At 32.0% G+C, this 24,930-nt stretch overlaps 1 protein-coding gene and 1 long non-coding RNA gene across 3 annotated transcripts; both read left to right on the top strand.

Moving 5' to 3' along the window:
- Positions 1-461: 461 nt before the first annotated feature.
- LOC138339510 (uncharacterized) lies at positions 462-2,999 on the top strand. Its single transcript, XR_011212291.1, has 3 exons — positions 462-590; positions 691-767; positions 2,798-2,999. It is a non-coding gene; the product is annotated as an uncharacterized lncRNA (long non-coding RNA).
- A 5,386-nt stretch (positions 3,000-8,385) lies between these two features.
- LOC101251147 (probable plastid-lipid-associated protein 4, chloroplastic) lies at positions 8,386-17,100 on the top strand. 2 transcript variants are annotated; one of them, XM_004250698.5, is made up of 6 exons: positions 8,386-8,751; positions 8,849-8,962; positions 13,900-13,995; positions 15,293-15,367; positions 15,609-15,676; positions 16,733-17,100. In XM_004250698.5, the coding sequence occupies exons 1-6, from the start codon at positions 8,473-8,475 to the stop codon at positions 16,803-16,805; spliced, it is 705 nt and encodes a 234-aa protein (XP_004250746.1). In that variant the 5' UTR covers positions 8,386-8,472; the 3' UTR covers positions 16,806-17,100. The 2 variants fall into 2 exon arrangements, with proteins under 2 accessions (XP_004250746.1, XP_019066734.1); XM_019211189.3 differs by having other exon boundaries at positions 8,405-8,786; positions 8,860-8,962.
- The last annotated feature ends 7,830 nt before the right edge of the window (positions 17,101-24,930 follow it).

Here is a 24,930-nt window from a genome sequence, read left to right as displayed (position 1 = left end):
CCCGTTGGAGATTTTGGAACTTGCCAAAACCAGCGAATATGCATTAGCATGTGAAGGACACATTTCGTCTTCGTGTTCGCGGAGGTCAAGTGACATGAGGGACGCGTTCATGGAGACCTAACCACATTTATAAAGGACGTATTTCAGGCTCTCTATCGCGGTAGTGGGGACCCGATTTCCCCTTTTGATGCGTTTACGGGGCCCTAGCTGCGTTCGCCGAGGCCTTCCGCATTCATGGAAAAAGTCTTATCCCTTCTTTAAATAAGACATAGACGCAAGGGAATTTTCATTCAAACTATGAAAAGGTGATTTATTGCTTGTCCTACTCGAATGACAGTTCAAAGTCCCATGCCTTTGTAATTGTCGAGGCTATGAGGTGGAGTGATCGGGTTGTGTTGGTGAACCTCCGTTTGAGGTGAATTTGAGATTGAAGTTTCTGCCCCAATCCTTTTTTTGGATTTCTTGTTGATATTTGTTCATGTGTTGTTGTTCGTTGATTCGGGCCCCATATTGTGTTCAATTTTGGAACTGAAGTTTGGAGCTTGCTTTAGGACCTCTTGACAGAGTCAATTTTGAAAATTATGGTGCAGGTTCCACAATTCTCATTTGACTCAAAAGTTGGTCAATTCCCATTTTATATGACTTCAATATCTAATGATCGTACTAATATTGTGATTCTTATCATGATAGCGTGGAAGCACTCGGATGCCGTTTGGAAAGGAAAAGCTCTGACGTTGTGATTTGAAGTGCGTGTGGTCAACCTACAAGTGGGTAACAACTTTCTTTCTAATTAGATTGAGCATGAATATGTGAAATTATGATGATTAGTGTGAATTGTGGGTGGGTACCTAGTCGTTCTTACAAATCTTCTTAGAAACCATGTTTTAGGGTTGATCAACACTGTTTCGATGGTAGGACTATGCTAGTTAGGGTTGTATGTATGTTGTTGCATGATGTTTAAATTACTAGTGCTACTACTTAGTTGTATCTGTGTTGTTGCATGATATTTAAATTACTAGTGTTATTACTTATTTTCTGAAGTATGTTCGGCCTTAGTCTAGGATAGGCTCGTGTTGCCTTAGACTCACGAGCCTCGTAGATTTTTATGTCTCTGACATTGTTTCAGATAGACTAGATCCTTATAGACTGGAATAGAAGACTTGGGTGTAATAGTATGAAGCCTAGTCTAGGCGTTTGCACAACTTGTTAGACCTTCTACCTTCTCCCGATCTCTGCGACTCCAGTGTGTTACCGTTATGTGCTTTCTCGGGATAGGAGCATTTCAGGCTTGGAGCCTGTTCGTTATTCTCTTGAGTGGACATCGATCCATGTTGGCACGAGACCTACTTATTGAGAACCTCCTTAGAGTTGACACTCCTCCGGATAACTCTTGCTAGCTGGCGACTTATGGCCCTGGAGTGAGCTAGTTGGTTGGAGGCTTTGAGATCCTCTTTAGAGTCGACATGCCTTTGGGTCACTCTTACTAGCTAGGTTGCTTACACCCCTAGGAGTGGACTGGCTGGCTTGGCGATCTAAATTGATTGTTATTCTTGCTAGTTGGGATGGGAGTTGACTGGATATGAATGATTCCTTGGGATGGAAGCTAGGCTTTCGGTTGAGGCACTCTTCTCTCAGGAGACTTATATATTTTCTGTACCTCTAGAGCTTATGGGGTCCGCTCGAGTTTAATTTTTTTCTTAATTTTTTGTTAGATATATACACATGATTTTGAGAAAGTATTTTTTACTTCCTGCAATACTTTTTTTTAAAAAAATAAATTCTTATTTATGTTATATTCAGTACCAAAGTAGAAAGAAATATTCTCCTAAAAATTTAAGAACATATCAACACAAACTAGAAAAATGTAATAAATAAATAAATTAGGAGCAACTGGTTAGATAAGGTGGAGTAAAATTTCATTTCTTTTATTAAATAAAAATAATATTTAAAAGAATTGGGAAATGATTGGGTGGTTTGGGAGGGGCGGAGGTGAAGTATAAATCTTTAAAAATATATTTTTTACTTTTAAAAATAATAATTGGGGATTGCTCGGGGGGGGGGGGGGGTGGCGGAACGGGGTGGAAGATGGTGGTGGAGTCATGGAGAGGGTAAGAAAAATATTTTAAATTTTATTTTTTATAAATATTTTTTAATTTTGTCAATATTATCTTATCTCTATGAAATGTCATGTGTCAAGATTTTTCCAAATAAAAGATAAAAGTATATTAGTCATACTAACCCAACCGTACCAATAGTTAATATATGAAACTAAAAAAAAACTCAAAATTTAGATATTTTTTTTTGGTTTTACTGATTAATCTTTCTTCCATTCCTATTAAAGCTATTAATGCACTCACAATTCTTTGCCTTAAGATTACTGTGTTGGTGTATATGTAATTTATTATTAAAATAAAATATTAAGTGCATAAGTTAGCGGATATAAATTGTGTTAGAAGATGACTATGGATTGTTGTAACTTATATGACCATTAGTTTTTGTAACTCTCATGGTCATTAATTTTTCTAACTAATATGATCATTAGTTTCTTGTAATTCATGTAACATCTATCACATTTATCCACCAACATTATTATTCCTCATTCTACCTATTGGTTATATGGAAGACTTCCTCACCTATAAATAGTGGTGTTTCTTCCTTTGCGAAGTATCTCAAAGAAGATGAGAAAAATAAATAATATTGTAGCGTGTAGTAATGAAAGAAAGAGTTGAGACATAGAAAAATATTCTAAATCTTCAACTATATTCACTATATACAAGAGAGTATTTATATGTTGAAGGAATGTGTTCTTATGTGGAGCTTTGGACTCTTCAATTAATCCGGAGTTGTTTGAGTTGTACGACATTATTGGACTGTTGTATCCTGGAGGAAACAAGTCAAGAGTGATACTGTTGGATCGGTGTATATTTTGCCGCAGTAGGCTTGAATCTCCTTAAAGAGAGCAAGATATCTGTATCTCAGCCTAAAGATTTGTTTATTCATTTTTGTCATTTTATTTTCAACTATAATTTATTATATTTGTGGTATATTACACCAACATATTTTTATCTCCATCAAAAGCAAAATGTAATAATTTCAGTAGGCGTTTGACCATCCGATACCATATCATGATATTGAATCGTGAGATGGAATTAACGTTTGGACATACGAATTACGCTGATTCCATCTCATGATTTCATATAATGAGATGAAATATCATATTCTCTAAAAATCATGATACGAAAATTCCATATGAAGATTTGGATTTATAAAAAGTTGATCCATAAGTTTATATTTTGTTAAAGCAACTCCACATTATATTTAGTAAACATTTATTTCATATGTGAATAAAATTAATAATCACATAATTACTTTTTAAAATTTATTATTCTCATCAATTATTGCTTTCAATTTGGTGAATATAAATGATAAATTAAGAATTGATTTGGTGAATATAAATGCAGACAGAGAGATTTTTCTTTTTTCTTTTGGCTACAAATGAAAATGTTTAAAGAAATTTAATATGAAAAAGGACAAAATTGGAGATGTATGTTTGATAATCACTACTTTTAATATGTTTAATTTTTGTACGAAACTAATGCACCGAAAATGTTCATTGTACATAAGTGAAACAAGACATGAACCATATAATATTGACACAAGTTAAAATTGTCATAACTTGTATGGTGTTACATAATTACTTATGGTCTATGAGCATCAAAATATAGTTGCAAATGATATTGATCAACAAATGACTCAAACTAACAATATTGGTTTGTCTTCTTGGTCCCATGATAGAGAAATGCAAGTTTAACGTGAGAAGATTGTCGTACTATGTGATAAAATTATATTAAAGATTAGTACACTACAATTATATTCAATTTATTTTTTATTGAACTAAAGTTTGATCAATTAAAGTTACAAATGAAACAATTAATTAAGTGGAGAACATATAACTTTGTAATACTTTATTATGCGATCTTATAATTTTTTGTTTATTTGATAAGATTGAATAAACAATTGAGACTATTTAAATAATTTTACAATTTATGAAATTCTTATATTTATGAGAAAATATACAATATAAATTTTTTTTATATCGCATGTCTAAACAAAACTTCAATTTATCTTATAACTAGAAAATTTGGCCACGCTTCACGCGGTTTTTAAAATAAATATTAAAGGATTATATAGTTCTCTTTATTTCCAAACTTAATATTATCACTTTATCTTTTTTAATTATATATTAATTATGAGGTCGTTTTAAGATGACGATTGAAATGAAACTTAACAAATTTATTAAATGAGGGATAGTACATTATTAATCAATATGTCAAGATGTATTTTTTTTTGTAATTTTTTTGGTTTAGACATGCATTTAATATGTCACTTTGTACATTTATTGGAATATCAATGAATTTGAATCTTTATATTATAACATATACTCTGGTGTACTTTTTTTCTTGAGTATTTATGAATTATATTATAAAGTAACTGAAAAATACTAATGAAATACACCTATGCGTCTTATTATTCTTTTTCATATTGATATGATAAAACTCCTTTAAATATTTCATTTTTCAATTGTTCTTGTTCCTTTTTAAACATATAATTTGAATTTATATGTTTTTTGCATGAATCACATCTATTGGTATTTTAGATTCTTTAGTTGCATTTATATCAAAAGATAAATGTTATCACTCGTCAAATATGTTTTTTTACAGAAAGTTATCCAAAATGTTTACTACTGATTATTAAGTTTCAATATATTCAACCTCGAATGAGAATATGTTTTCTTAAAAAATTATTAACTCGTTTACTATATTTTTATCTATATCTTTTATATGAAATATAAAGATAAATAGATTTATATAAACTACGTAAAAATATATGATAGATAATAAACCTCTTTACATATTATATATAAAGAATAATAAAATTTAAAGTTAATTAAATTGAATATTCTGATGCTTTCATTTCAAATATACTTTTTGCATTCTCAAATCAATGATTGCACTTCTTTCTATATAAAATTAATTCATGGACACCCTAAGATATAATACTCATAACTAAATATATTAAATATAATTTAAATTTTAATCATAAAGTTTTTATGTAAAAAATTTTGTGTTTTATTTTTATAATATATTAAAAATCAAATCAACTTATTTAGTCACTTGTATTCATCTTTTATTTAAAATTTTCAAAAGATACATATTTAACAAAAATAAATTAATTTAACAAATGCATGAATATATTTTTTGGTATATATATTGTCCTATTTTTAAATTCATAAAATATATATAAATTATTTCTATTCACACTTTATTTATTTTGATAATTATATTTTAATATACTTCAAAAGAGTTATAAAAGTATGATTTTCATAGTATAAAAAATATAAGTATTCAACATTAAAATATATGCTGGAGCGCAAATAACATATAAGTAAATCAAAGCAAAAAGAGGACAGTTGTGACTCAAAAATTTACAAAATCTTTAATTATAGGATCAATATTTTCATTTATTAGATTTTGTTTTTCAATTACTTCTTTCAGTTAATGTAAAATAAAACGTGAAATAAAAATAGATAAACTAAAATGGGATAAATAAATAAGTAAATAAAACAATAAAAACGTAATTCATCAAATTACACTATTTTTTTTCAATTGTTATTTTTGATTTTGACAAATAAATTAAATATTTTTTTTACCATAGTTCTTTTATCTTTTCTTTAAGGAATAAGTTGCAATACAATTTGAGAACTTGTGACATTGTATTGCATGGTCTTAATCAAGTTCATTCAAAATTTAATTTTAATATATTTCTTTTGAATTTTCTATTCTTTAATCCCCAATATATATATATATATATATATATATATATATATATATATATATATATATATATATAAATATATATATAAAATTCATATTGACATTTCTTCGATACTATAAAAAGGTCATAATGGTGGATTCCAAAGATGAAAGTGCATAACATTTGAACATAGAAGGTCAAACATGAGTAACTAAAAAGCAATTTATAACATTTTGCTCATCACGAGTACATTCAATGTGTATTAAAATACATTAATATTTGCCTTAAAAAGGATTGTCTTACAATTAGACATTCATTAAGAAACACAATTAATTATCATAAGTTTACACATTTAAAATTTAAGAGTTATGAGAAGTTATAAAGATTATGAAAATATAAATTTAGAGCCTAAGATTTTGTACTCAAGAATTGATTTCTTCAACATGAGAAATTAAAAAGCAAGAAAAAAATCAATATGCATAATTCATAACATTTTCCTCGTCATGAGTACATCAAATGTGAATTAAAATACATTAACATTTGCTTCAAAAAGGATTGTCTTACAATACACATTTATATAAATATTCATTAAGAAATACAATAATCATAAGTTTACACATTTAAAATTTGAAAGTTATGAGGAGTTATAGATATTGTGAAAATATAAGTTACGAAGATAAAGTGTAACATATTTCTTATTTTAAGAAAGAAAATTAATGAGATTAATTTTAGGAATGCTAATTTCAAAGTTCTAATTATGCTTGTAAGATTAGTTTCTCCCTTATTTATTTATAATAATAGGAGAAAATGAAAGGTAAGAAACTTAAAATGTTATTAATAAAAAATTACAATAAAAAAAGTGTTCTACTCAAAATTAATTTTATTAATCACAACTTTACATATATTCTCATACGGTTTCATTACTAACTTAAAAAATGCAAAGTTTATATGTTTGATTAAAACAACAACAATTTAGTGTATTCTTACAAAGTGATATTGGGTGTGCTCAATTAGAATAAATCATTAAAAATATTCAATACTAAAAAGAATATTTATTCATTTATTTTGTGATTGATTACTAATATAATAAACCATATCATATATTTTTAGAGACAATATTCAATAGATATAAAAACAAGTGTACCATAGGTAATATACCTTTAATTCAACCATAGAAAAATCTAAAATATTAATTAGATAGATATACATATATATACAAAAAAATGTGCTTCTTTTTATCTTCCACAACAACAATAATTAATAGAAAAATCATTTTTTGTTCAAAACAAAGAAATAAAATAAAAGAGAACAAAATAATATTAACTGAAATTAAAATAATACAACAATAAATTTCAAAATGTTTGAAAATCATTCAAAATTTTATATTACTATAACTCTCTAATTCTCTACGCATGAATCTCCAAGATAATTAAGTTTCTTTCTTCATTTTGTTAAACTTGTAACAAATAATGTGATGAATCTTTCAAGAATATATCTGTGATCTTCATCAAAGTGAAGGTCATATCGTGACATCATTTTTTCTATATCTTCTTTTTTGATTACTTAAGTACATGATTTATGAAGAGAAAGATGAATAAAATAAAATTAAAAAATTATATTACTAAAAAAAAGAATGAAAAAATGGAAATGACTATGCAACATCTTCATAGATGATTAATAATTAAAAATAAATAAGTCATAAAAGAAGTTAAAATGGAATTGAAAAGATATGCTATTTAAGTAGAGAATGTCAATAGATGAATTTTTTTGTAATTCATTTCATATAATTACAATATTAAATATGATTGAATTTTTAATTAATAAAGAAATTATTTTATGAAAAAAATGAAGAAAAAAAGACAAGAAGAAGAAGAAGAAACAAATAGAGGCCATATATAGATGTCACATCACCTTGTTTTGATTCTCATTAATATATTATATATATATATATATATATATATATATATAAATTCAATATGATATTATATCATGATTTCATATTGCATGATCAAACGGTTGGGCTTTATAATGTAGATGTAGCAATTGAATATCGGAATGTACACGATCTCATCATGATTAACTCATTTTGGTTTCTACCCTTGTAAAATGCAAAAACCTAGACGAGGAGAAGACGAAAGCAAAGGAGGCAAACACAGACCTAGTACACAAGTAACACATGTTTATTTACTACTTTTAGATATATGAAAATGTCAGCAATTTTCTAACATTCAAACACTAGAGAGATTCGATATTTCTGATTTATTAAATTGAAAAAAGATAATATATATTTTTAAACTATCGTAAATGATATCCATTCGTCATATTTTTGGAATATTAATGTTTCTGTGGTTCAGAAACTAGAATATATATGCTTTTCACTTTAACGGAAGATTAAATAGGAATACATGTTATAATCTTATTCGTTGACTCGGTATTTAATAAGTATTGAATATTTAGATAAAATTATAACATGTGTATACCCGTTAAAGTAAAGTTATATATCTTTTAATTTTTAAACAGTAAAAATACCAATGTTCCAAAAACACAATGGATATGATATGGAGATGCCTTTTTTCCTTTTTAATTTTAACTTAAGAGCCACCAAATGAATGGTGGTGTGAAGTAGAAAGTAGAAAGTCATTCATTTGCAGCATTCCCATGGCCTTATCCTCACTATCCCCTCCATTAACACATATTTCTTCAACGAAACTTCATCTCTCTTTCCCTTGTATCGTAAATCCTCATCCTCATTCCCATAATTATACCAACCTTTCTCCTCTCAATAAAAAATGGCAGACCAACGTTTCTTTCTTCCCTTCTTTCTTCAACAAGAAGACCAAAGACCCTACACCCATTAAACAAGAGCTTCTTCAAGCCATTGAACCTCTTGATCGTGGCGCTGACGCCACTCCTCAAGACCAGCAGATAATTGATCAGGTTTTGCTTCACCTCATTGCAATTATCCAGTTTAGGTTTAGTTTTCTGACTGATTGTGTGTTTCTTTTAGTTTCTCAACACAATGTTATTTGATTAGATTGCTTGCAGACTTGAAGCTTGCAATCCAACAAAGGAGCCCCTCAACTCAACTCTGCTTAATGGAAAATGGGAACTTATATACACTACATCAAAGTCTATTTTACAGATTCAGGTGAAAACTATAACCATCATTCAAGTGTTTTACTGAATGTCATGAAAATTATGCTTCTAGGTCCTTTAATGGAACTGTATACATTGTTAAAATTCGTACCAAGCTGGGTAAAATGTTGAGTTTGTGAATGTCACCATTCAACTGTATATACACATTTTATGAGTTTGTGAGAATCTATACGATGCTTTGAAAGGAAATGGAAATCTGTACAGGAGACGGGGAAGGACATTCAATACATATATCTATAGAGTCTGTCAAAATTATAACAACTTTGGCTGCTTTGTATGGATTGAAACATGTCTAGGTCACTAGAAAAATGCAATCATTCTCCCAGAAGTTGTACAAACAAAGGATGGGGAGACATTCCCACCAAAATTCCTCGAGACATTGCCACCAAAATTCCTCAATTTCTGGGAAATCACAGCAGTCTTAGATTTAATCTCTCTTCCCCATGAATATCACATGTTGAGTAGGCTTCCACAATTGGCATCTTTTACCAAGGTTTCTCCCAATGAAACCTGAAATGGTAATGTTGCAGATCTGGATATGAAAAGCTCTCAAGTTATAGCCTAAAGTTTGGTCGAATGCTTCAACAATTCCTTTCATCATAGCACAATCCGGAAGCTATACAAAAATGGTTCATTAGTAGATGGAAAATGTGCTTCACCTTCAAGGTGATACCGGTGAACCATAATCAATTCATTTTTGAGCTTCTATCGAGGAAGGAGGCGGTTATAGCTGGTCATTGGTTTTGGAACGGGAGACGGTTGACTCTTCAATGGTGGTCTTTGATCGCTGGATCAGAACTCGCACCCAAGAAAGAAGAACATCACATGATTAAAGCTTTTGGGATCCCAACACATCAGTATCATCAAAGGCGCGCTTAAGCCTTGAAGCGAGGCTCAAAACATGTTGAGCGCTTGACCTTGCTTTTTGTGCGCTTCAGTGTTGTCATCAAGGTTTTAAGGCAAACTTTTCCTTGATAATGAGCCTCTTATGAAGAAGTGACACTAAACGATTGATATTTCACTTAATCATAAAATAATTCTATTTCTTTGGTCATAAATGTGTCATTCATGATTATAATTATTTGTCTTGGACTAAACATATATAATTGTATCTTTTTCTCCCTTTGCGGCTTTTTTCATTAAAGCCCATGCTTTATTTGAGCTTTGCGCTTAAAGCATCACGGACCTTTGAGCTTTATGCGCTGTTCGCCTTTGATAACACCGCGAACACATGCATGGTCATTAAACAGGTTTAATAACATTTGGGAATTTAAGTGGGGCTTTATGGGAATTGATGAGGACACAAAGAATATGAACCAGTTAACTTGGGCCAGAATATACATAAAGAAAGCCTCCCATAGAGTGTTGCTGTCAAACATTAATTGACATTGATGAAGGAGGATGGAGATTTGAAATCTCAATCACATCGGATATCCATATAAAGATGAGGCCAATTGGAAGAGTGGAAAACATATCTGGAAATGAAACTGGCCCGATGTTTATATTAGGGTGAATAAGGAGATGTGTGATGGAGTCAAGACTCGGGTTAGACCGGGTGAGAGGAGACTCTGAGTACTGCAGATGCATTAGGGATCAGGGATCAGGGATCAATTCTTAGCCCTTTTTTTTTTGCCTTGGTGATGGATGAGTTGACGCAATTCAGGAGGAGGTTCCATGGTGTATGTTATTTGCAGACGATATAGTACTGATTGATGAGATACGAGACTGAGTTAATGCTAGGTTGGATGTTTATAGACAAGTTATGGAGTCTAAAGGGTTCAGGTAGAGCAGGTGCAAAATGAAGTTTTTATAGTGCAAATTTAGTGTTGTTTGGATGTAGCAAATGTGGAAGTGACGCTTACCGCATAGACCAGTAAAAAGAGGGTTTTAAGTATCTTGGGTCCATAATCTAGGGTGGTGGGGACATTTAACGATGATGTCACACATTGCATTGGGGCAACATGGATGAAATGGAGGCTTGCCTTTGATGTTTTGTGCGACAAGAAGTACCACCTAAACTTAGAGATAAGTTCTACAGAGTGTGTAAGGGGTGAAGTGCTGACCAATCAAGAACTCATATATTTAGAAGATGCATGTTCCGGATATGAAAATTTTGAGATAAATGTGTGGACATACTAGGAGCGATAAGATTCAAAATGAGATTATCTAGGAGAGGGTGGGAGTGGCCACAAGACGAGGAAAGCTAGTCTGAGATAGTTTGGGCATGTAAAAAGGAGGTGTGCTGCCCTAGTAAGGAGGTGCAACCGGGTGTTGGTTGTACGAGGTATGCAGAGGGGTGAGGTGGACCCAAAAAGTACTGGGGAGAGGTGATCAGATAAGACATGATGGTACTTCATATTATCGTGGAAATGACTCTAGATAGGATGGAGTGGAGGTCACATATTGAGGTAGAAGGTTAGTAGCGGTTAAGTGTTGTCTTGCCTTGCGAAGATTTAGGCGTATTAGTGCATGTCGTATTACTAGTCAAACCTTTCTTGCCATATGTAGTTATTGTTTCTTGTAGACTTTACATAACTTTTTTTATTAACTGCTATGCTTTCTTCATTGTTTCTTCTTTCGTTACTAAGATTTGATGCACTTGAGTCGAGGGTCTTTTGGAAACAATCTCTACCTCCATGAGGAAGTGGTAAGGTCTGCGTATACTCTATCCTCTCTAGACCCCACTTAGTGGAGTTTCACTGGGCATGTTGTTGTTGTTGCTATCCTAAAGTCTAATCAAATCCTTGTCTAAAATCACTATGTTAAGATATGTCATTAGGCCCATATGCCATATCTTAACATGGTATCAGAGCCAGAGATGATGGCCCCATTTAGAAGTGTTCATGCTCCAATTGAGGTCTGAGCGTGCAGGGGAGTGTTAAGACGTCTCACGTCGGTAGAGGGATGGGAATTTGGTCTCCTTATATGGACTTGGACAAACCTCCCCTCATGAGCTAGCTTTTGGGGTTGAGTTAGGTCCAGATGTCATATCTTAACAATCTCAAACTGAGTTTCCAAATATCCAAAAATAGTAGTACGATGAAAGAATCCAGAAAATCTGACTTTTATACTCGGAGAATCTTCATCACGATCGCCACGTGCCCACACGACTGCCTACAGGTTGATCGGGACCCAACACGATCATTACCACACCTTTGGGAAATCCAAAAAAGCCTAGACCTTGACCCCCTATTTACTCTACGCGATTGCGGCAGGGGAACACACAATTGTGATGCACATCATTTTCCTTAACTTTGATCGTGATAACATTGCCTGTACCAGAAATCAGCATCAGCTGAAATGAAAAATTGTATACGAAACCCCTCAGATCTCAACCTAAACTGTACAAACAAGTCCCAAAATATTAAACCAAATAGGAAGTTCCAAAACATAAAATGGAACACACATGCTCCAAACTAAGGATTGGGTTATCACATAAAATACTTGTTTAAGGCCCATTCTTAATCACTTGCACTATTCTCATGTAATGAACTGTCATCTTTATGAGGAGAACACAAGATCCTTCAGATCATTCTGAATTGGACCCTATTTGGTCTAAGTAGTCACCAGAGTCCAGATCAACTTGCCATTGTTACCAATTAATGGCATATGCAGTTTACAATAGAATATTATGGCTGTAGGATAATTATTCACCAATGAATGGTCAGTGTTTTGGAAAGCGAGAAGCGGAAAAAAGCGACGAGGGCTTGCTTCACAGAAGCGTGAAGCGAAGCGCGCACTTTTTTAAAAAAAAGCTACATTTAGTATAAAAATAAAATAATAATAAATAACTAAATAGAGGTAATATAGCCTTAGATTGAAAGAAATTACATACGCAAAAATACTCATAAGTCATAACATATAAAGCAAAAAAATCAAAAACATAATTAAATCACAAAGATTGAAACTCCTATTCTTCAACAAGGCTGCTAGACTGATCACAAAATTAAAAAAAAAAAAAGCAAAAGAAGTGAAAAAAAACCCAGAGGCAGCAGTCAGTAATTAGAAACAGAGCAGGCAACAGAGATGAAGAAAAGAAGAGAAGAAGAAGAAAAAACTAGAGAAGTCGAAACTCAGAGAGATAAAGAGATGAAGCACAGGCGAAGATTGTATATTTCAGGAGAAAAGAAACTCATAGAGATGAACTAATAAACATTAGCTAAAAAAGAGATGAACAAAAAGTTACCTGCAGTCTCGGTCGAGGTTGAAGAGAGAGGCAGCCTCAGTCGAGATCGTCAGGAGGGAAAGAAGTATTGTGAAAGAAGAGCCGCGAGGAGAGAAAGAAGGGAAAGAGTCGTGAGGAGAGAGAAGGTTATATTTCAGATTTTTTTAAAAAAAACTAATTTCTTTTTAAAAAAACTAATTGTCGCTTTTTATTTTATTTTATAAAAAGCGCGCTTTATTGCGCTTTTGCCTTTCTTCATCTGAAGCGAGAGCTTTTTTCAGATCGCCTCCCCTCAAGATAAAAAAGCGCACAAGGGTCGCCTCGCTTTGAAGCGCGCTTTAAGCGTGCTTTTTTGCGCTTTTCATAACACTGTAATGGTCATGCTATGTTCATTCTAAGTATGCCAGTTTATATTCATATCTATTGACAGAAACTTAATATTCTTTCTGTTAGCTGAATCAATTTTACTTGTATTGGAAACTCCAATTTTGTAATTGATGAACGGAATTAGTTGTCTCTTCTATTTTACTGTACAAGGCAGTATTTACTAAAGACAAGATTAGTATTGGTATGTGATTGCATGCTCTTTTGCATAGAAAGGTCAGGAAAAGGAAGAGGGTGAAATACCGAGTGCCTAGCACTTTCTAGTTCCCATATCTCGGCTACTGTATGATCAAGTAGCCAGTATTGTGTTGATGTTAATCTTCTTGTTATTTCGAAAAGTTATACAAATGAAGGTACTTATAGCTTAATATTTTGAACAGAGACCCAAGATTTTGCGATCTAGATTGAATTATCAAGCAATAAATGTAGATACACTTCGGGCTCAGAATATGGAAGGATGGCCCTTCTTCAACCAGGTACTTGATTTGGAATCAATTTTTTTTTTGACATGTCCAACAATGTTATATTGAAATTTATTGAGAAGTTAACTCCCTTATTTACTATTACTAGTAATCGTGGAAATACTCTCTATTTTAGTATCCTTCCCCTTTGTTGGATTTTTGTTTCTGCGAAATGTTCTATTAAGTGACCAAAGTCCAGGAACTTGCAGTTCCTTTTTTTTGTTCTTTTTTTTTTTTGTCTTTCAGACAAACGTGAAACTAGAATTCATGGTTGACTTATGGGGGAAAAAAGGAGAATTTTTAGATTTCCTTGTAATTCAGACAGTGATACTTTAAATTTGATTTTCCCCTGAAATTTGGTGATAGAACAAACCACAAATGGAAGTAACTTTTGAGTTTGAGCTTCCATATCTGATATTTTCGGAATCCTAATAAAAATTATCCATAGATCTTTATGAACTAAAGGATGGAACTTCTCCAGGAAGAAGTCTCTAGAGAAAAAAAAGGGTTTAAGATTTAATATAAAATGAATGTAATTATGGTATTAGAAACATAGTGAAAAGCATAAAGAAGAAGAGGAGAGTAATATTCTAGAGATCCCATATACTGTTCCTTCAAACAACCTACACTTTTCTCATGTTTTAAGAGACTTGGAAAGCTTCAAACCACTAATTTTACCATAAAACCAAATTATACATCTAATTTATTGTAGATATGCACAGGATTTTTTTTTGATCAATAATGTGTAGTTCTGTTGAATATACTTTGCTAATTTGTTGTTTCCAGTTAGTTGCCTTTAATGCCATATTCCCACACACACTTCGGATTACATTTTCCTTCAGCTGTGTTACAGTAAATTTTGATTGTACTGTTCCAATCTGTTCGTGTATTATGTCTATTAGGATGAATCTGAAATTCAGTAGAAATTTAGCCTTCTATGGATAATCATCCTCAACTAACCTCCCCCCCCCCCCCCCCCCCAACCCCAAAACCCCCAACAAATCTCTTTCCTACATAAGGTTTAAGAGCACCCTTCATATCACAGTGACTTAACCTTTGTCCAATTGAAAACGATAACACAATGGATAGGTCACTGTAAGTTCTAACAAGTGGATAAAAATGGCATGTTTCCTTGCACATTTTCTCTATAGAAGAGACTAGAGAGAAAGCATATTAATTAACTAGAAAGCAAACCCAAAAGTTAAATCATTGTTGGCCAAGCAAAATAAGTTCATATATCTTCTCATCTATTTCTTCCTTTAGTAGCATATTTCCAAATTTTATCATTTACATCTTCAATCATCTCCTGAAGGTTACTGCAGATTTGACCCCGCTGAATGCACAAAAGGTGGCAGTAAAGTTTGATTATTTCAAAATTGCTGGACTAGTAAGTTCCACATTCTTTACTCATCACTTTACAACAAAGGGTTATTTCGCTTGTAATGCATTCTTACACTTAACTGTTCCAAATACAAAAATAAAAAATAAAAAAATAGAATGAGTTGGTAATGTAATTTCATGACAGTTTGTGCGGGTGTACATAACATGAGAGCACAAATATGGATCAGTATTTTTTAATCTTTTTTCTAACCTTTTCTTTTCTTCGTCTCTTCGTTGTTGGCTGGCAGATACCTATTAAAGCTCCTGGAAGAGCTAAAGGCGAGCTTGAAATTACTTACTTGGATGAAGAATTGAGGTGAGTTTATGTATTGTATTGTAATTCATGTATTCTTGAGTCTATAGAAGCCGACACTTAGTTCTGTTAACATGGTATGTCTACTTCATTCTAGTTTCTTGGTTGCATGTGTATGCTGTGTCATATAGTACACAGTTTTGTAAAATAAAATTAATATTATAAAACAAAATTCTGAATAAATATCTAAAGACATCAAACATTAGCAGTCATAGCTTACATTGCTCAAATTAATATTTAAATTAGGACCTCTTCGAAACAGCCTCTCTATCTCAAAGAGGTAGTGGTTAAAACTGCTTACACTCTACCCTCCCTAGACCACACTTTGGCACACTTTGTGGGATTTCATTGAGTATGTTATTTTTGTTGGCTTATAAAAGAAGTTATATTTCCTACTCGCAGCTACTTCCGGTTTACAGATTAGATCCATGGCTTCTTCCACCTTCTCTCTCCCTTTTTTCTTCATTCTTGTTCAATTTTTTTATTCTCTTTCCCATTTCTTTATTTAAAAAATCAAACTAGCAGAAACTTTCCTGAAGACTATGTTGTATGGAGCAATAATTTTTTCTGCAATAATTAGAAATAAAGAAACCAAGAGATTGAAATATCAATTCGTGGAGTTAAATGGCTTGTTATATGGAGAAATATTTGTATATATTTTTAAGATTGTCCTTTTTTTGTTATGAAGTGGATTATAAACTCAAGAAGGGTAAAGAGAAGCTCTTTGTTGATCAGTAAAGAGAAATTTACTCTACAACAACAAACCTTAAAATATTAATACTATTTATCTTAAGGGTGTGAAAAATGGACGATTTGGACATTATTATAGGGTATTAATAAACATTATTAATCAAATACTTTCAATTAAGTTTTCATATATATGACATAAACTTATACAAACAAGTCCTTTGTGTCTAGATAGTTGGGTTTGCCCAAATTTAGTCTATCAATAATGTATCTTATGTTCAACTCATTAAATTCTGAACGGATTGTACGGGTCAAATGAGTTTTAGGCCGATTATGTCACCACATTCTAATTTGTTATCCAATTTTTGACAGGGTATCAAGAGGTGATCTTGGCAACTTGTTCATTTTGAAAATGGTTGACCCTTCTTACAAGGTCCCTACTTGAGATTGCTACTATCAACTTTATAGAGTTACTAATTAGTGTCACATCTTATATTATAATATTATATGCCAAGTCTGTGCAAAGGATTCACAAGCATTTTCTCTCTTCAATTTAACTACTGTACAAAATTGCATTAAAAAACTTAAGTAATTTCAAACTTGTGTATATGCAGCTTTATCAAAATTTCTTGTCATAATCAACATGACCTAGTGTTGTGTACAACAACAAAACACATTTTTCTTCTGTTCATCTACTTAATGTTTTTTTTTTTTGTATAACAGCACTTGTATTTCTTCTATCCTAATTTCTTCTTCACTTGTGTTTTCTTCTTCTCACTAATGGCTAAAGAATTATTTTGAAATATGTTGGAATTCTTATGATATTTAAATATACAAAGGCATTGAATAAAACATCAAGAGGAGTGCATGAACCTCAAAAGAAAGAAACAAAAATAAATAAATCATACGGCAGTGTTTATTAGTCCAGGACCTTTCTTTAAGAGCACAGATAAATTCCAAAATTATCAAGAAACTAAAGATAAAATTCCTTAAATTCATGTTTTAGAAATTGTCCAGTTATATCTGTTTTAATTTTCTAGGATTACAATATCACTAAACTATTTTAATATAAGATAAAAGTATCCTTGTTTTGAATTTTTTTTATTATGGGCGAGATAATTGTATAAGACCTTATTGGCTGTCACATGTTAATGGGATTCACGTTCCACTTTCATTTCATTACATTTCTTTTTCTCTTTCATTTTTAACCCCTTTTTTTTTTTTTTTAAATTTTGTCTTTTTACTCCCAACCGTTTTTCATTTTTTTTTCCTACTTGTTAACTTCTAATATAAATTTATTTTTTTTCTATCGTATTTATTTTTTGATTTTTTTTATTTTACATTCAATATTTGTATTAAAATTCGATCATTTTAGATTTGTATTGTCTAAGACTTTGTTCGAAAAGATTTACTGTCTACAAATTTTTTTTGTATTTAAAGCTTGAACTCGAAAGCTCTAGGTAAGCAAGAAACGACATCATCTCCGACCACGTTATTTATTTGAGGAATAACCAAATTGGGTGTGTCGAAAATTTAAATTTAAGTTTTTGAATGAGTTTTAAGGAATTGAAGAAAGTTGATGAGTTTTATATATAAAATGCACTTTTGATATTATTAAATAAATCAAATTAGAAAATAAATGCAAAAACAAAAAATTGATTTCACAATTATTATTTTTTTGGGTTGCACTTTCTTCGATTCCTTAAAACTCATCCAAAAAATTAAATTTAAATATTTCTAAACAACCTTTTTGGTTTTTCCTCAAACATATGATGGGATAGAGGATAATATTGCTTCTTACTTAATTAGAAGTCTCGAGTTCAAACTTTGAATATGAAAAAAATTCTTGATAGATTGTATATTTCTTTGAATAAAGCCCTACACAATTTTAAATTTAAAATACTCTAATTTTAATGCAGATGTCAGATAGAGAAAAAATCAGTATAAAAATAAAATTATGTTAAATGTTAATAACAAATAGAAAAAGGCAGTTTAGACGAGAAAGTAAAAGTTAAAAAAAAGAGGTTAAAATGGAAGAGAAATGAAAGTGGAATGTGAGTCCCATTAACATGTAGCAGCCAAATGAGGCCCTCATACAACTGACAGTAGTTGTGTATCTGCCCACGATAAAAAAAATTTCCCTTCTCTCTTAAAAAAATGTCATGTCACATTATTTTTTTAAAAACAAAGAAAAATAGATAAAATTGTGGATGGTTCGATGTTACAATCCAAAAATTCAGGTCATTATGCACCTACTAACTCCAACAAGTAGGTAAGTCAACCCTAAGCTTGAAACCCAACTATTAAGGACCTAGAGTAGGGTTGTTCAAAATTGAATAAAAATCGATAATCCAAATCTAATTTTTTATTGGTTTATTGATTTAGCGGTTTTAGTAACACTTTAAGTTTTATTATTATTATTATTATTATTGGGTTATCAGTTCACAATGATTTGATGTTTTTTCTTAATGCATTAACCGATAATCTGATAATAAATTAATAAATAATATTTATACCATTTGGTAGATACGGTCCTTGACTTAGGGTTTAGTTTCAACTTTTATTTCTCGTTGTCTCAACTCTCAGTTATTCTACAATGTGCCACTATTTGCTTTTGAGCAAGATGCGATCTGTCAAATCATGTGCATGGTTCATTTGATTTGTCATCTTGTTTTTAAGTGACATTCAATGATTTTTTTTGAGTGAAATCTTAACATTTAGATTGACGCTCAATAACTGATAGCTGACAGATCAATATCTTATTGGTTTCATAATGATTTAACATGTCTACAAATCGATAACCAATAAATCAAACTGATAAACTTCAAAATCAAACTGAACCGATAGATACGCAACCCTAATTTACGGAGCAACAGAAGTCAACAAGAGCATAACAAAGCAGATTTAAGGGAAAGTAGCAAAAATAAGACCATAATATAAACAACACTTGAACGATGACAAAAATATAAAGATCCATTCCAAAGCCTGATGAATGCTGCTACAAAGCTACTACAAAAGACTGAGTACAAGACTAGACATATGCCAAATATACATACTATCTCATAATACAAAAGACTAGTCATAAATGTACATAAGGAAATGAGTCAACCACGAACACCAAGAAACTCACCCTCAATCTCCGGAACACCAACTTTAGTAGCATGAGAATCAAGGCGGTCAACTAGAACTCGAATCTGCATTAAGGAAAAAGATGTAAAGTTTAGTATCAGTACCAAAACAACAAATACTTAGTAGGAATCATAGGCTGAGTGAGCTCGTATTTGCAATAACATAACAATAAACTTGCAAATAACATAGTAATAAGGCAATAGTAGAGGCTTAACTAGACATTAATCACATTAGGAATACTAAGATAAATAATGAAACTAGTGAGGTTATCTAAAACCTAAATAGAATCATATAGGCCTATAAGACATTTTGAACCCCCACATGATCGGCGGGTACACACAACAGCTACAATACCCGACACAACTTAGTGAAGAACATATATGCTTTCCCATAATATTACATCGGATCCTTCACACTAGAACCAAGATCTTACAAAAATCTTACGTTGAATAGCCAAACAATATCTAGTATATTCCAGAATCATACATGAAACAACTATACAGAACCTAGCATCCCATAGAATATTACATCGGAGAAGCTAGTTCCACCCCAAAATTTTACATCAGATTGACCATAAGAAGTAGGCATTTTCCCAAATCTTACGTTGGAATAGTCCCAAAATAGGTTTAACATCCTTCAAAATCCTACGCTGGAGTAGTTACAAAAACCAAGTCAGTAACAAAATCTTACATCGGAATGACTACAAGCAACAAAGTCTCAGAATCTCATATTAGATTAGCTGTATAATACCCTAGCATATCTCTGAATCTTACATTGGAATAACAACACCATTATCTAGCCCTCCCGGGATCTCACATCTGATAAATTTGACACTAAAAAGAGTAGGACCCTAAACGAGAATAGGTAGTTATCTCACCATAGTTAAAAAGTTGCCCATACCAATAGTGCTACCAAAAAGGTCATAACTTAGATCGAAGGGTCGTATCTAACCCAATTCACTCTCCAAAAGATGGCCCACAATCACCAAAGTCAACATCTAAGGCATGCATTAACCAAACCTAGGCTAAGTCTTAACACCATTAATAGTGTGGTCACCCTACCCTATTCGCAACTGAATAACCATGCTCAACCCAAAACATTACCTAAAACAAACAAAATAAGGCTAAATCAATTCAATAATGATAACAACAAGGAAATCATGCCAAACTACCAACCCAAAAATTAGCAAATCACATGCTAGAATAACCAACACAAAAGGTCTAATAGTAGTAAGTCGTAGCATACCTTATACACTCTACATATAAATTATGGGTTTTTCTCTTTTGAGCATCCTCCAAAATATTTCACATATCACAATAGTTATCCTAACATCAATATGATTATTTTGTAACCCGTTTTTAGTAAAATTAATAAATTTAATGAGAACTTACAATTTTTAGGAGCGAGAATATTGACCCTTACGATGTCCCAAAGCTATTCCCAGCTTGAGCATTTTAATTCCTCAAGAAATCGCCTAAAAATTGGGCTTTCAAAACATATTTTCGTTAATGAGAGATGAAGAGATATAATCTGTTAGTGGCATTTCACTAGTGGACTAATGCTCACATGAGTGACACTCCACCTACTGGATTTTGGCAGTAAACACCACAAAACTACCTTTACTAGAAAAAATATTTTTTATGCAAACATTACCTAGGGTCAGAATGTGTTCCAAACATTTATTAAAGAGAATTTTCGACAAACTAATTAACCTTCTATAATTCATGTATAATATTATCTATTTGACTAAGAAAAAAGAAGGAGAAACATAAGTGAAATTACTAGGTAATTTCTTAAACATGAGTGACCTAAAAGATCATGATTAGTTCTTGGTCATTGCATCCAACTCATTTTTCATTTATGCTTCAGTATATTTATCTCCATGTTTAGTTGTTATATTGTTAAGCTTAGCATGTATCCTGCATGCTCAATACATTCAAAGTATTGATGCATATTTTTGTGCTACATCATTTTATTATGTAGGTTCAGGTTCTCAACATCTAGATTGCTCTTAGCTCGGCTTCCGATCCATACTCAGCAACTTCAGTGGTGAGTCCTCATAGTTCGAGGTCAATATACATGCTTTACTTTCCAACTTTACATTTAAGTTTCAGTGTTTTTAGAGATAGTTGGGGCATGTCCTAAAAACTCAAATCAGTTAGAGGTTTTTAGACAACTATAGATTCTACTTGAGTTGTTAAGTGTTGTTTCAGTCATCTCTATATTCTTCATATATTTGATATATTTAGACTTGTTGTCTTTTTCCCTATTTTAGATATTAATTGTTTTTAGCTTCCGCATAGTGCATTGGTTAGCATAGGATCACTTGTGATACTAAGCACTGTGTCGCGCCAAGGGATAGCCTCGAGGCATGACATCAAAAGTTGGAGAGTCAAAAAGGAAAGAAAGAAATGCGGAAATTTGATTGAAGTGAGGATCTACGAGTCCAACCTATGGACCATAGGATGTCTTACAGGTCATAGGAAGAGAGTCATAGACTTGGAGGTGAGATTTTGGAAAATTATGTTTTTGAAGTTTGACGTTTAAATGAACAGGATAAACTATATGACAATTTATAGGCAGTAGATGACACTAGTAGGATGGATTCAAAGATTTGATTTAGGATCTTAGTATTACAGAAGGATTTGACAATCCGCCATTTCTTTTACAGGTCATAGGTTGGTTCCGTGGAAAGGTTTTAGACTTGGAAAATTTTTGGAGTAAGAGTTGAGTTCCACCAATTGGTTCTACAGACCCTAGAAAGTTCGACAGACCATAGAATGGTCTCATGGGAAATGATTAAATATTTGAGTTTCTGAAGTTGGTTCTACTGTTGACCAGTACGGGCCGTAGAAAGTCATACGGATCGTAGGTCGTAATCTTGGGTTTGTCCGATAGTTATTTGTGAAGGGTATTTTAGTCTTTTTCTTTGCATTTAATGTCTATACTATGTCATTTTGATCCTAATTCTATGCCTTATAACTACCTTTCATTCTTAGAAAGTTCCCCCAACTCCTTCATTAAATTGAATTCCCGAGTTATCTGTAAGGTTTTCTCCAAAATCCTCTTTCTAGGAAAAGAAGATAGGGTTCTTCAAGGTCAAGTCTCCTTGTTCACCATTGATTCTAGGGCTTCAAGATCAATGTATGTAGGGACTTTATCAATGAGTTTCATTCACCCATAGAGTCACTAATGATTCTTCAATTCTTTAGTTCAATTTCAATTCAATTGATTAGGTTTTCATTCAATTTCTCATTGGTTCAATGTGCAAGGATTCAATTTTTGATTTTGATCATATTATGATTATTTAGAATCAATCACATGTTTTCCAATCAATTCCATGTGAACTAATGCATTGACCATGATTTTAACTATAAAAACTAATTTACATGAATTTGAAGAATATCTATCAATTAATAAATGATATTTTCATGAACTTATGCATGATTTATGAAAATAATTGATTATGATCTAGGTTGCCCTAAGATGAACATCAATGAATTGTAAAAGGTTTTCTCATGCAAGTAAGAGATTATGCATGGTTTAAGATTGATTTAAGATTTTCTCACTTAAACTTGATTTAAGATTGAATGAGCTACTTCATGATGTTTTTAGCTTATATTAGTAATTGATATTATATTTTTCCATGGATGATGATAACTTTATGAAACTATTTCGCTGAGATTTAACTTATTATCGAGAGAACTTTGAGGTAGAGGATCAAATAGGGTAGTCTCTAATAGCAACCTTTAGTTCCAAATTACGTGCCTCCGTAGGATTTTCTTAAATGACCTTGCTAGTGGATCCACATATAGCACATTTAATGATACAAAGTTTGACTTTGGCAAGTAGACTCTCCCTTCTCGCTGTGATAGTTACATTCGAGTTCATGTTATAGTTCGCATGGTCTATTGTCGGTTTAAGTTAATATCCCACTAAATTTCTTTCAAATGTTTTATGAATTTTCTCTTATGATTTCAAGATATATTGACCATGTACATGATTATGATTCTATTTAAAGGATTTTTACTATTCTTAGCATGTTCATGCATATCATATCTTCCATTATTTTCCTCTATGATCATGTCTCATGTTTTATTGCATTCCCTTCATATTTAGTTCATTCCATGTACTAATACATACTTGTGTCTGCATTATTTCATTAATGTAGGGTGTGACGATTCCCCTCCCTCCATTCGTGGCTAGTTGATCTCATTGAAGATTCAAAGATCAAGAATTAATCCGTGTGTTCCAAGGACTAGGGGTGTACAAAATTGAACCGAAAACCAAGTCAACCCAAAAAAAACCCGACTAGTGGTTTGGTATTGAAAAAAGAACCCGACTATATTAAGGTTTGTTTGGTTTTAACTAAAAAAAAACAACTCGGGATCAAACCAACCCGACATTATATATGTTATTTTAAAATTTATTTTATACATAAAAATAGTTACTTTGATATAATTATAAAATATTTCTTATACTATTTTATAGTTTTATCTTTTAGTAAATTATTTCAAGTTTAAAACTTAGAATTCGGAATGGTCCAATAAAGATTTTAGTTCATAAATGTTGATAATCATAATAAAACTTAAATCAAAATAAAATTAATACTAATGCAAAAAGAAATTAATTTAACACTAAGAATGACAATAATATTGAATATTTGTTCTTTAGTTTTACATTGGTTTAGATAATTAAAATGCATAATCTAATTTTAATTTTTCTAAAATATTAAGTAATGTAACTAATTCATATTAAACTTATTTTAGCATGATTTAGTACTTTCAGATTATGATCACTGATGAACCCTACCGATGGACCGTCGTTGCATCGATGGACCGTCGATAGTGCCCGTTGTTCAGTTCTACACTTCAATGTGTTTTGTGTTCCAACTTTGGTGTTTGCTTCTTTTGACTGTGGTGAATGATTATACTGGAACTAATATCCCTCATTTGCAGTCACAAATGGATCCAAGCCTGATATTGTTTACTATCAAGTACGATCCAAGTTCGTTGCCCCTTCACGTCGGTTAATGATTGGTTCGTCGGACGATGAGACTGATCCTGAATACGTGCCACCAGGCACTCAGACACCGAAACCTTCTGCTAGGACCACTGGGGGCACTCTCAAGAGGTGGCGTCCGACATAGTCACTGCCTCGTAGTCTGATGAGGAGCGCATTGACCGACACACTGTCTGGGTCTGCCGCGGGTTCTGAGGAAGCGTCTGGCTCTGAGGAGGCTTCCAGGTCTGAGTCGGCCCACCCTTTAGGATCGCATGGTGCCACTGTTCCTGCTGCACCTTCCCACTCTGCCTCGTCTGATGAGGACGATACTGTAGATTCTACTCCAGCACCCCATTTCGACGTCCGTGCATCGATTGCTGATCAGCCTAACCAATGGTGCGTAGAAGGCCAATACCAGGTTTACAAGGATGCTAAGC

The sequence above is a fragment of the Solanum lycopersicum genome, chromosome 11 (genome assembly GCF_036512215.1).
Source record: "Solanum lycopersicum chromosome 11, SLM_r2.1".
In the NCBI taxonomy this organism is placed as follows: domain Eukaryota; kingdom Viridiplantae; phylum Streptophyta; class Magnoliopsida; order Solanales; family Solanaceae; genus Solanum; species Solanum lycopersicum.
Note: the sequence above shows the minus strand (reverse complement) of the source record. Positions and strands in the feature narration are given on the sequence as shown.